This window comes from Spea bombifrons, chromosome 2 (assembly GCF_027358695.1).
Source record: "Spea bombifrons isolate aSpeBom1 chromosome 2, aSpeBom1.2.pri, whole genome shotgun sequence".
Classification (NCBI taxonomy): domain Eukaryota; kingdom Metazoa; phylum Chordata; class Amphibia; order Anura; family Pelobatidae; genus Spea; species Spea bombifrons.
Window position 1 is genome coordinate 123,298,598 of NC_071088.1, and position 11,031 is coordinate 123,309,628.

The 11,031-nt window shown below is 40.9% G+C and overlaps 1 protein-coding gene across 2 annotated transcripts; it reads left to right on the forward strand.

Moving 5' to 3' along the window:
- The first annotated feature begins 1,791 nt into the window (after window positions 1-1,791).
- LOC128475302 (probable tRNA methyltransferase 9B) lies at window positions 1,792-11,031 on the forward strand. Of its 2 annotated transcripts, XM_053457781.1 has the most exons (4): window positions 1,792-1,931; window positions 5,419-5,606; window positions 9,070-9,243; window positions 9,932-11,031. In XM_053457781.1, the coding sequence occupies exons 2-4, from the start codon at window positions 5,453-5,455 to the stop codon at window positions 10,906-10,908; spliced, it is 1,305 nt and encodes a 434-aa protein (XP_053313756.1). In that variant the 5' UTR covers window positions 1,792-1,931; window positions 5,419-5,452; the 3' UTR covers window positions 10,909-11,031. The 2 variants fall into 2 exon arrangements, with proteins under 2 accessions (XP_053313756.1, XP_053313757.1); XM_053457782.1 differs by lacking the exon at window positions 1,792-1,931 and having other exon boundaries at window positions 5,358-5,606.

Consider the following 11,031-nt stretch of genomic DNA (forward strand, 5'->3'; position numbering starts at 1 on the left):
AATATCCCACAACATCCTGTATCATCCTTTAAAGGCAAAAGGCAAGACATGCAAAAGATTTAACAGCCTTCATTAAACATCATAGATTCCATTGCTTCACACAAATCTCGGCAACAATTCCACAAATCATCTTTCCATTAGTCAACAGGGAATAATCAGCAGGGGTTTTTATGACCTCATTTTTGGACCGAGTAAAACTTTTTTACATGAGGATTGCATATGGAACACCCATTTAATTGGCCTTGTCATTTTGGGACTAGGCAGAGAATAAACCTCTACTGCTGTCCATCAAGCAGTGGCGGAACTACTGGGGTCGCAGGGGTCGCGAGTGCGACCGGGCCCTGGAGTTCTGCCGGTCAGGGGGGCCCAAGGGGTGCCGAGCGGTTGCTGAAAACGACTGCTCGGCAACTCTTGGGCCCCCCTGACTGACAGAAATCCAGGATGCCTCCGCTCCCTGCCGCAGCCGCCGCCGCCGCCGCCTGCCTCAGCGCTGCCCAGAGTGCAGTGTTGGGAGCGTGAGGCAACCGAGACAAACGCCTCACGCTCCCAACACAGGAGTTGACGGTAAGTGACCTACAAAGGGGGGGTAGGGAGGGAGTGGGTAGATCGTGAGAAGGGGGGGGCGTAGGGAGGGAGTGGGTAGATCTTGAGGGGAGGGAGTAGGTAGATCGTGAGAAGGGGGGCAGGAAGGGAGTGGGTAGATCGTGAGAAGGGGGGGCAGGGAAGGAATGGGTAGATCGTGAGAAGGGGGGCAGGGAAGGAATGGGTAGATCGTGAGAAGGGGGGGCAGGGAAGGAATGGGTAGATCGTGAGAAGGGGGGCAGGGAAGGAATGGGTAGATCGTGAGAAGGGAGGCAGGGAGGGAGTGGGTAGATCGTGAGAAGGGGGGTAGGGAGGGAGTGGGTAGATCGTGAGAAGGGGGGGCAGGGAGGGAGAGGGTAGATCGTGAGAAAGGGATAGATGGGGTGGGGGCCCTTAACAGATTCTTGCACCGGGGCCCTGAGGTTTCTAGTTACACCCCTGCCATCAAGCCACCACTTCAAGCTATATGTACACTGAAAATAGTAGGGGTACAAAGTATCCCTCGTTAGAGCAATTCCTCATCAAAAAGGTTCACTGACTAATAAAACCAGTATACCAACTCCCTTAAGAACGTAACGAGAGAGGATGTCATCAATCTCCCTGCCTATATTATCTGGCTACATACCAGAGTTTTGTTAATTTCCTTTCTTTGTTCAGTTGCAACCATACGCCGCCATTACTTAGATCTGACTGCCCTACACATTTTATGGCTCATTTATATCGTTTGTTAGCTTGAAAGCACATAAGGAATCAAGTGTACAAAGTATATGTACTCTGAGGGCTCTGTATACATTGTGACCTTCTAGAAAAGACAGACATCAGGGAGGATGGAGGGACAGGGTGATTTGGGTCCCTTGCCTGGCATGCCAATAAGGGACACTTTGATGGCAGTTTTTTGCCCACTCCATTTATAGCCAATACAGAACGTTGTTATTTGATAAACGCGGCCTTTATTCTTCTTGTTTCAGGCGTGGACACGCAGCTGTGTCCTCTCACTAATGCACTCCCTACGGAGCACTACTTCAATCATCAGCAACCCCACCCGTGGCTTCCTTTTCTGTTGCTAGGCTACTTCCCCCGCCCTATTTTATACTTTGCTCCACCTCCTCTTGTTCTTTTATCCAATCGGCTGTCTCGCTGCATCCTGCCCCCACCATCTGACGGGTCCTGGCAGGTAGAGGCAACCGGCGTCGTGACGTCAGTGTTTACCCTGGTGTGAATCTGTTTAAAGTGTCGCGGGTCATATAAAGCGGCCAGGATTCTGACCCGGTTCTCGTTTCCCGGCTGCTCCCCCGGGTTTTCTCCGCATTGCACTTTATGTTCGCCGGTTTGCCACCGTGAGGATGGAGGTAATACTGCCTGACATATGTCCTTCCTACCTGCAGCCGGATCAAAGTAGGGAGCCTGGAGCTGCCAGGACCTCCGTGCTGCCCACCGGCCCATTTCTATAGTGCTCCAAATAGCAATAAATAAGTGCTGTATGTATGTATGTGTGTGTGTGTATATATATCTATATATTAGTGTGAACGTGTGTCTATATTATATATATATTCAATAAATATATATATGTATTGTGAATGTGTGTGCCTCAAATCTCATGAATGTATATTTGTGTGTGTGTGTGTGTGTATGTATGTAATATATATATATATATATATATATTTATTAATGTGAATGTGTGTGCCTCGGCATAAGACCAGTGGATATTTGGGGATTTTTCAGCATTCTGTATTGGCGAGAGAATCTACCATTTGTAAATTCGTTTTGTGGTTATTCTTGATTTCTTGTGTATTTGTTTTTTTGTTATCTGTGAATGTGTTCGGATACTCCAGGCTCACTCCAGTCCATCATATAGGCGTTGCATTGTGTTGTGTTGACAAGGCTTTATTGAATGGAGTTTAGTTTTTGTTGGTGAATTTATGTATTTTTATTGTATTGCTTTTGTTCTTTTTTTGCAAATATTTAATTTCCCTGGAATAGGAAGTGACTCGTGTTTTTATAGAACCCCATATTTATTATGACCCCTAACTCGCCGCATGTTGAAGATCTCTTAGAATTGTGTGCACTGTGATGGCCCATCTGTGTATTACCACTGCTGCTACATAGTTACCGCATGCTTTCTATTAAAGAACACTATATATTAATGTCAAATTTTGTACTCTGTAGAATCACCTATGAAATCGGAGAAAATTTCCGGATCAAATCAATCAATCAATGCATCAAAAGTAAACCATTAAAAAAAAAAAATGCCAAAAATAGATTACAATAAAATCTGAATGTTTTTTATTTACAGAATATGAAAAATTTATAGATGAGCATTCAGTGCATAATCAATCATATCTGCTCCAGTCCCAGACATCACTTTTTTTCCTTGGTCTGAAGATTTGTCCAAGAACCACAAGGTGGACCAACCACGGTCAACAAAGACATGGCCATGTGCCCCTATTAAGCCAACCTTACCAGTATTACCAGAAGACAAATTCCCTTCTTTGTTTAGCCGTTAATTCTCACTTCTTCCTTTGTGATTGTCCACTGTGAGGCTAGTCGGGGACCATGCAAGAGCAGACTGTCTCTATGGTGAGGATCTGAAAGTGTTTTTGGACACAGTGGGTTCCTGAATGTTCTCTACGGACTCATTGGTGAAAATTGGCATTAAGATTAGTAGGTCTGCATTTAGACCATCTTCCCATAATATTTTGTTATGTTTGATGCTTCCTCCCTTTGTTTTTAGTTCAGAGAAATACTTCCTGAAACTTTTACTTTGACATCAATAGTGAAGATGTTTATCTCACTGCAGGGTCAATGAGCCAAGCCCTGTGGTGATTATATTATTTTTAGGAGATTTTTGGTGTGTGTATAATTAGATTGTGGCCCTTTTAGGTATGCTTGAATTCTATAGCAATTTACTCTTTATTTGCATTTTAGTGTTTGAAAGAAATCACAACGATGCCCCGGACTGACAGGGAAAGTAGTCCCTCTTTTGGATTAATAGTCTTTGGAACACAAAGCCATCGGTCACTTATTCCTTTGACAGTTTGATTCTTTTGGTGTTGGTATATCACAAACTCTACATTGGATGTGTGTTTGTAAATATTTATTAGTCTAAAACAGCTACTCAATTACATCATCTCCTGTCTAGCAAACAAAGGTTTCCTCATTTGGCCGTTTGAAATATAGGAAAATTATTGTGGAACTGTAGCAGAAATCATTTTGTACATAATAAACATATACAGTCAATAAGAGATACCCCATAAGCTGTCTTATTACTTTTGTTTGAAGCCTGAGGTGAAGGTGGGATCTGCGGTTCCCAATGTTTCTTTGAAGAGCCTCAATGGACCACCAAGTTTCCAGTCTTTGCTCTCCCTGAATAGATATGCAACCCCTTCCGGGCCAAAATGCCAGCAAATAAAATAAAGGGCCATTGATAGCCTTTGCCAAAAGTCCAGGGCTAGTGAGACAGAAAAGGAAAACCACTGTAGTTGAAGGACCCAAGTGCGATTTTGTGTTGGTTACCAACAAAATCCGTCATGACATGACTGGTGTACCTGTAACTGAGTCAAACATATGGAGTGTGCGCAGGTTGGAAGTGCCTCAATGTTCACACCTGAGACTAAGCTCTCCCTCTCTAACCGGTACCGCGCAGCCAAAATAAAGAGAAGCTATTGCAATATACTCATAACTTCTTTCATTTCACTCAACTAGTAGGACTGGTATTTCGCTCATGATTACATGTGTATGTCATGTTTATCAGATTATGTCGAGTCCTATTTTACTTGTGAGGATAAAATTAAAACTTGGCGAAGGGCTGGAAAGATTCTGCGGTGAGAATAAACCGCAGTATGAAACCTGAGCAGTGTAAGCTTAGAGCGTGGATTCCAGCTCTATTGTATTCCGTTGGAAGCACACCTTAGAATTTTGTGTGCCCTGCCTCTTAAATCGAACAGAATTAGATTGTTTAGGATTGGGCCATTTTTTTTTTAACCCTTTAAGGATATAGACTATTTTATACTTGGGTGGGGTTTTTATGGCTTGCTTAGATACCAATACACATCTTAATATTTACCTGTGACACTTATATAGTGCATCCCTGCATTATAGAGCACGGATCAACTTGATTATAGTAATTGATTCTCTTCTGTGAGTTTTTACGTCCCCAATACGTCTCTGTTTATCCAAAGTCTTTGTTAATGTGTGAATTGTGTTTTTGTATTTAGAAAAGTCTGTGTTAGCTTCATTAATGCCTGAGGAAGGGACCGAACAACTTGGTCTCGAAAGCTCGCAATTAAACTCTGTTAGCCAATAAATGGTATCATTTTAACTATACTCTTGTCCTACATCCCACCTATGACATAGAAAGTACTGTGCATAATCTCGGTATGTAATACAAGCCTAATTAAAAAAAAATATATAATTTTTGTATAGGCAAAAAAAGGAGGGGAATGCCTAAACTTCTGCTAGGGCTGAATGTTGAAACCTACCTGCCTCGTTGCCCTTCTAAATATGAATCTAGAACTAGCATGGGGCATATCAGAATGACTGTGCTTGGCATAGATAGGCTGCAGTTGCTGCATTAGATTATTTCACTTTCATCTCCCTAGGTATCTTATTTATTATGCCTTCTATACATACACTTTTACTTTTGGTGTTTGAATTACATTTTACATTTTAACTTTATTTTTTCTGTTGGGCAACATAGAATGCCTGTCTTTTATACTGTTCATACATGTCTTTGTAAATCACATTGCGGTATAAAACTTGGGCCGTAGCATGGTTTGTGGAATCAAATAACGAGCAATGTTTGGGCTGTGGTTAAACTGGGTGTTCTGTGTTCTCCAGGCCATGGCTTATCAATGACTCGGTAAAGAAAGAAATGGATGAGGAGGCAAGCCGTCTGGAAAAACTTCACGTTCACAGTGTGTATGAAAAGATTGCTCCGTACTTCAACGACAAGCGCTATAAAGCTTGGCCAAAAGTACAGAAGTTTATTTTAGCTCAAGAACCTGGCAGCTTAATTGCTGATATAGGTGAGTTCTTTTAAATGATTAAGTGTACTTGTTTGTACTAAACAGCCTTGCAACAATATGTATTTTTTAAAAACAAAATACGAGTTATTTTCTAAAATGCGCTAGTTCTAAAATGCTCTAAAACTGTTTATTGATGATATACACTATATGAACAAGAGTATGTGGACACCCCTTCTAATTAATTTAGCTCTCCTCTCACCCTTGCAAGGGTGACCTACTTCACCTCCCTTATCTCTTCCCTGCCTCATAGCCTTATAAATGTCTTTTTAAAACTTTCAATTATGTTCTTTGCCCCTCATAACTACCCCTTCCACTGACCTTTCTGCCTCTGACTTTGCCAACTACTTCAATAATAAATTTGAATCGATGTTTCTCGTTCAAACGCTTTCAGTGTCTCCAGACGCAAGGTTCCATTCTAGGACCTCTTCTGTTTGCACTCTACACTTCACTTTACCTCACTTGGCAAACTAATCTCAACATTTGGCTTTCAATATGACCCAGTGACACCCAGATCTATCTATCCTCTGCTAATCTCTCCCTCCCGTTTAGATTATGTCACTAACTGCTTTGCATCTGTCTCTAACTGGATGTTTGCTAATCTTCCCTCCGTCCAATGCTAACATTCTCTCATCAGTTTCCCCCCAACGTCAATGGTGCAATCATCTCCCGTCTCCTCACGCTCGCTGCCTTGTCACATCCTAAAACTTTCCTTGTCCTTATTTTCTCCCGTCTCGACTATATTGTACCTATGTTTTTGCTGGTCTCCCTCATACCCGTGTAGTCTGGCAGCACATGAATGCTGCTGCCAGACTTCTCTCCGATCCCTTTACTAACATCTCTCCCCTCTGTCAGTCTCTTCACTGGCTGCATGTGCGCTTCAGGAGTTATTTCAAAGTCCTAACTTCTTACTTTTTAATCTCTTCATAGCGCTTCCCCTATTTACGTCTCCTCGCTCACCTTTAAATACACTGCTAACCAGTATCTTCACTCATCCAATTATTTTTTTCTGGCTCTTATGCGCATTCGCAAGATTTGCTCTTCCCGGCCTATCAGTCTTTCCCCATGCCCTCGATTCTTGAAGGGAGTTGATGCTGACCATCTCTTGAAAGTGCTTTATATGGAAACTGCTGGTTACTAGCACCAGGCTTGGGGAAACTTGGAATGGTGTGCAATGGACTTTGTGAGTAAATGGATATAGATATATATCTAATATATCTCTGTTTAGCACAGAAGCATGTGCAAGTTGTTTTCCAGAAGATGCAATGGTGGAGTGACAGGAGTAGTTGGGTATAATTATTAGTCATATTACAAAAGGTCTTAATGGAAAGGTATGACTTTTTGCAGATGATATAAAGGTCTGCAACAGGGTAGATATTTCCGATGGAACAAACCAAATGGCAGATGACTTGAGTAAGAAGATTGATCGCAAGTGTGGCCGCTGTAGTTTAATGTTGGTCAATGTAAAATAATGCAAAAAAATCCCAAGGCAGACTATAGTATTTAGGGCAGTGCTCTCTCATAAGAGAGGGACTTGGTAGTCATTATTTCTGAGGACCTAAACTGGCAATGCAATAAACTGTTGCAAAAAGCGTCGCTTGGTGCTGGGTTACATAGCCAGAGGCATTACTTGCAGAAAGAGGGAGGGGGGTTCTGTCACTTTATAGATCTTTGGTCAGACCCCACCTGGAGTATTGTGTACCGTTCTAGAGACCCCATCTTCATAAGTATATTGACCCATTGGAGAGAGTTCAGAGGAGCGCACTCAATGTATAGCTTGGGGTAAAGATAGGGGATGTGATAGAAACTTTTAAATACTTAAAGGGGTTTCACAAAATACAGGAGGAGCGTTTATTTCAAAGGATGAGAATTGTTAGTATAGGAGGTCATGATATAAAACTGGAGGGTCAGAGGTTTAGTAGTATAAATGGAACAGCCTCCCATCAGACGTGTTAGAGGCTAATACAGTGAGGGGAATTTAACGCTATTCTTACACTAAGACAAGACCAAGGCCTGATTAAGACAGAGTCTAGATGGGCTGAATGGTTCTTTACAGAAAAAAAATATCTTCATGAACATTTCAGTCTAAGCCTATCCACCAAGGCAGTCTCCATCACAAATATAAGGCAAAGCTCCTCTCCAGGAAGGAATTGATGTTTTTAAGCTGTATGGCCACTGCCGGTCAGGTTGATATCTCCATTATCTCCAAGACTCCTCGAGTCTTCAGAATAATGCAAATGGACGTCATTTAATAGCTTTCCTATTGGAAGTCCCATTCAGAAACATCTTCCTTTTTTTTCTAACTTTTATTACTATCGAGTTAAAATCTTCAACTTATCAGACTCCTTCCTCTGTAAGGACGGTTCAGCCCTGTAAGGACGGTTCAGCCCTAAAATAGGAGGCAAACATCCTTTGCCCAAGAACCACCAGTAGCAGATGTGCGTGTGAGCCTTGTCCGTGAGATATGGCTGGTACTTCTCGAGGCACTGTGAGCAGCGATCCACTGCTGACCAGATGGCTGATTTGCTTCTTATCTGCTGTCTTAATCCTCCATCGTCATCTATAGTTTAATGCAAACAAGTTAAAATATGGATTGCATGGAGATCTGCCATATTGATGTAGGGTAACCAGGTAACATGTAAGCATCCATATGTTCACTCAGTCAGTTTACTTTTTATTACTGTGTCTTGTTATATCAGTAATACCAGGGGTTTGTGTATATAATATATTATATATTTGTGTGTGTGTATATATATATATATATATATATATTAGTGTGTGTGTTGTTGTGAAAGGTCAGGGTAAATCACTTTACCTTGTATTTATCCCTTAGTATAATATATATTTGTGTGTGTGTGTATATATATATATATATATATATATATATATATATGTGTGTGTGTGTGTTTTGTTGTGAAAGGTCAGGGTAAATCACTTTACCTTGTATTTATCATTTAGTATTCATAATAAGATGTTTTTTCCATAAAATTGTACACACTTTAGCAGCCATATATGGTAATAGTAATTCAAAGCAACACAACTGGTAATAACAATTATCTTTTAATGGGGTGATTTAGTTGGCCTTTTAATTTGTCTGTTTTAGAATAATGATAGGGAAATTAAAGTCTTGCTGTAATTATTCTAGCCATACAAGTAAATCGCAGTAAAACCACAAACCTAGTTTGCATAACTTTGGAGATAAATTATTTTGTATAGTCTTAATTGTAAATACATATTTTAATGCCGTTTACGTGTATTAATGGCAAAATGGAAGGAAAGAAGAAATGTATGAGCTATAATTTTTTGGGGTGACAGAGAGGCGCAAAGGCGGTACGACCGCTGGCTATATGTCTTGTGCGCTGGCATTGGGGCATAAAAACAGATGTGTCATTGTCTCGTACCGATTAAAGCTGGTTTCTGATTTATTTTCAAGCTGTTGGAAATCCCTTTCATGTCATTCTTTTAGGATGCGCAAATGGAAAATATCTTCATATCAACAGTCAAACATTCAAAATGGGATGTGACTACTGTGTTCCGTTGGCCGAGTCCGCACGAAACAAGGGCTATGAAATAATGGTGTGTGATGGGCTTAATCTGCCCTACCGAAGTGGCTGCTTTGATGCTGTCCTTTCAATAGCAGGTAACTCGCAAAACAATTGTTTCTTCTTCATAAGATTCCACTTGTGGCTATTTTCCAACAAAATGTGTTACCCAAGTGTCTAGCCAGATACAAAGTAGTACAATTCCCCGTTACCGTCATACATCAGGAAGGGCCAGTCTTGGTGGGCTCTTACTGCCAGACGGCTTAGTTGAACCAATTTCTAAGGGCCAGCTCGGTCCTTTTGCAGGAAGCTTTCCAGGGTTTAGCCTTAATAATGGGGGTTGTGGGTTCAAACAGTAGCTCTTCTGCAAGCCAACTCTTTAATTGAATAAACCCCCAATATTATGAATATTGAAAGCAAGAAGGTATGATCAGCCCTGGACATGATTAGTATAAAAAGGGAGTAGTTATACTCTATTTATCTGGTCTTCCCCACTATAACTTCATAATAATGAATTTGGCTTTTCAGCTTGTATCCTTTCCTCACAAAATGTGACCGTTACTTATTTCACCCCATTCACCTTTATATACATATAGCTAAATAATAAAACTTTTTTAAAAAAAAATTTAACACCTACAATACTGTCTACATCCAATGACAAAGCTCATAACGTTTTAAGTCATTGTGCAGACCCTGACATACTGGCCTTATGTTTGATGCAGATGTCTACATAGACTGAGAAGCTTTGTAGCTAACAGGTAATGGTTTTTATCTCCTGCTGCGCAGTGATCCACCATTTCTCCACCAAGGAGCGTCGCATTCAGGCCATTCGAGAGCTGTCTCGGATTTTAAGAGTTGGGGGACAGGTGATGATTTGCGTTTGGGCTAAGGAGCAGAAAAGGCGGAAGTTCGAGAAGCAAGATATACTCGTTCCTTGGCATCTGGAACTAAGTTCGTCAAACATATCTTCGGAAAACCTGCAACAATCAGTTACCTCAGATAGCGGGAATGTCCGTTTACACCAACGTACTAACCGCACTCTTGAAATACACAACCTAAGTAAACAGTGTTCAGCCGATGAAGGGGGAGAGATGTCTGGCAAATCTTTCCACAATCTTGTTCGATCAAATGTTTTATCCAGGTCACTTGATTCGGGGTTAGATTTAAACTTCAAGTGTGAAGGTAGTAACCAAAAGTACCAGGGCATTTTAAGCAGATTTTATGATTATTGTTCACAGATTAGCATAGCTAAACACGGGCATCCGTTTGAATTGTCCAAACCTAGTGGGTTTTTAAGACAACTCAGTGACGTATTTCCGAAATATGTGCAGAACTTTCATAGAACAGACATCAGACGGACTGAAGCAACAACATTGCCGTTCCATAGCGTGAGCGGCCCTTCTGCTGCCCAGCATCTTCATGGAACGGACCTAATCGAGGATTACAGTAATGTTCCTTTACCAGATTTACAAAGCCATACAAAATCACTGAAACCTAGTACAACGAAGAGCTGTGCAGAGCCTGTTTATAAAAGTATTAATGAACACGAAGCCAATGCTGCCTCTGATGGTGAGATAGCTGCAGCTCATCTTAATTCCGAAACGAAAAATAACAATTGTCTTCGGTACTATCATATTTTTAAAAAGGGAGAATTAAAAGAGCTGATAGAAAAGTGTATTCCTGAGCTCCACGTGGTGCAGACCTTCTTTGATCATTCAAACTGGTGTGTTATCGCTGAAAAAGTTCAAATTTGGAAGATCTAGTTTGCAACCTTCTCCTTTTTATGACTGTTTTTATATAGTTGGTGCTGTTTCTTATTCCATAAATTATTTTTAATTGTGCAAATAACTTGTTTACTTTTTACCTCTAATAAATTCATAGTAAAA

What these genes read in the sequence shown, in the direction of transcription:
- LOC128475302 (XM_053457781.1), top strand. Translation starts at nt 5,453, where the DNA reads ATGGATGAGGAGGCAAGCCGTCTGGAAAAACTTCACGTTCACAGTGTG. An exon ending in CAGCTTAATTGCTGATATAG is followed by an intron (nt 5,607 to 9,069) that starts GTGAGTTCTTTT and finishes TCATTCTTTTAG; the next exon opens with GATGCGCAAATGGAAAATAT. An exon ending in TGCTGTCCTTTCAATAGCAG is followed by an intron (nt 9,244 to 9,931) that starts GTAACTCGCAAA and finishes CCTGCTGCGCAG; the next exon opens with TGATCCACCATTTCTCCACC.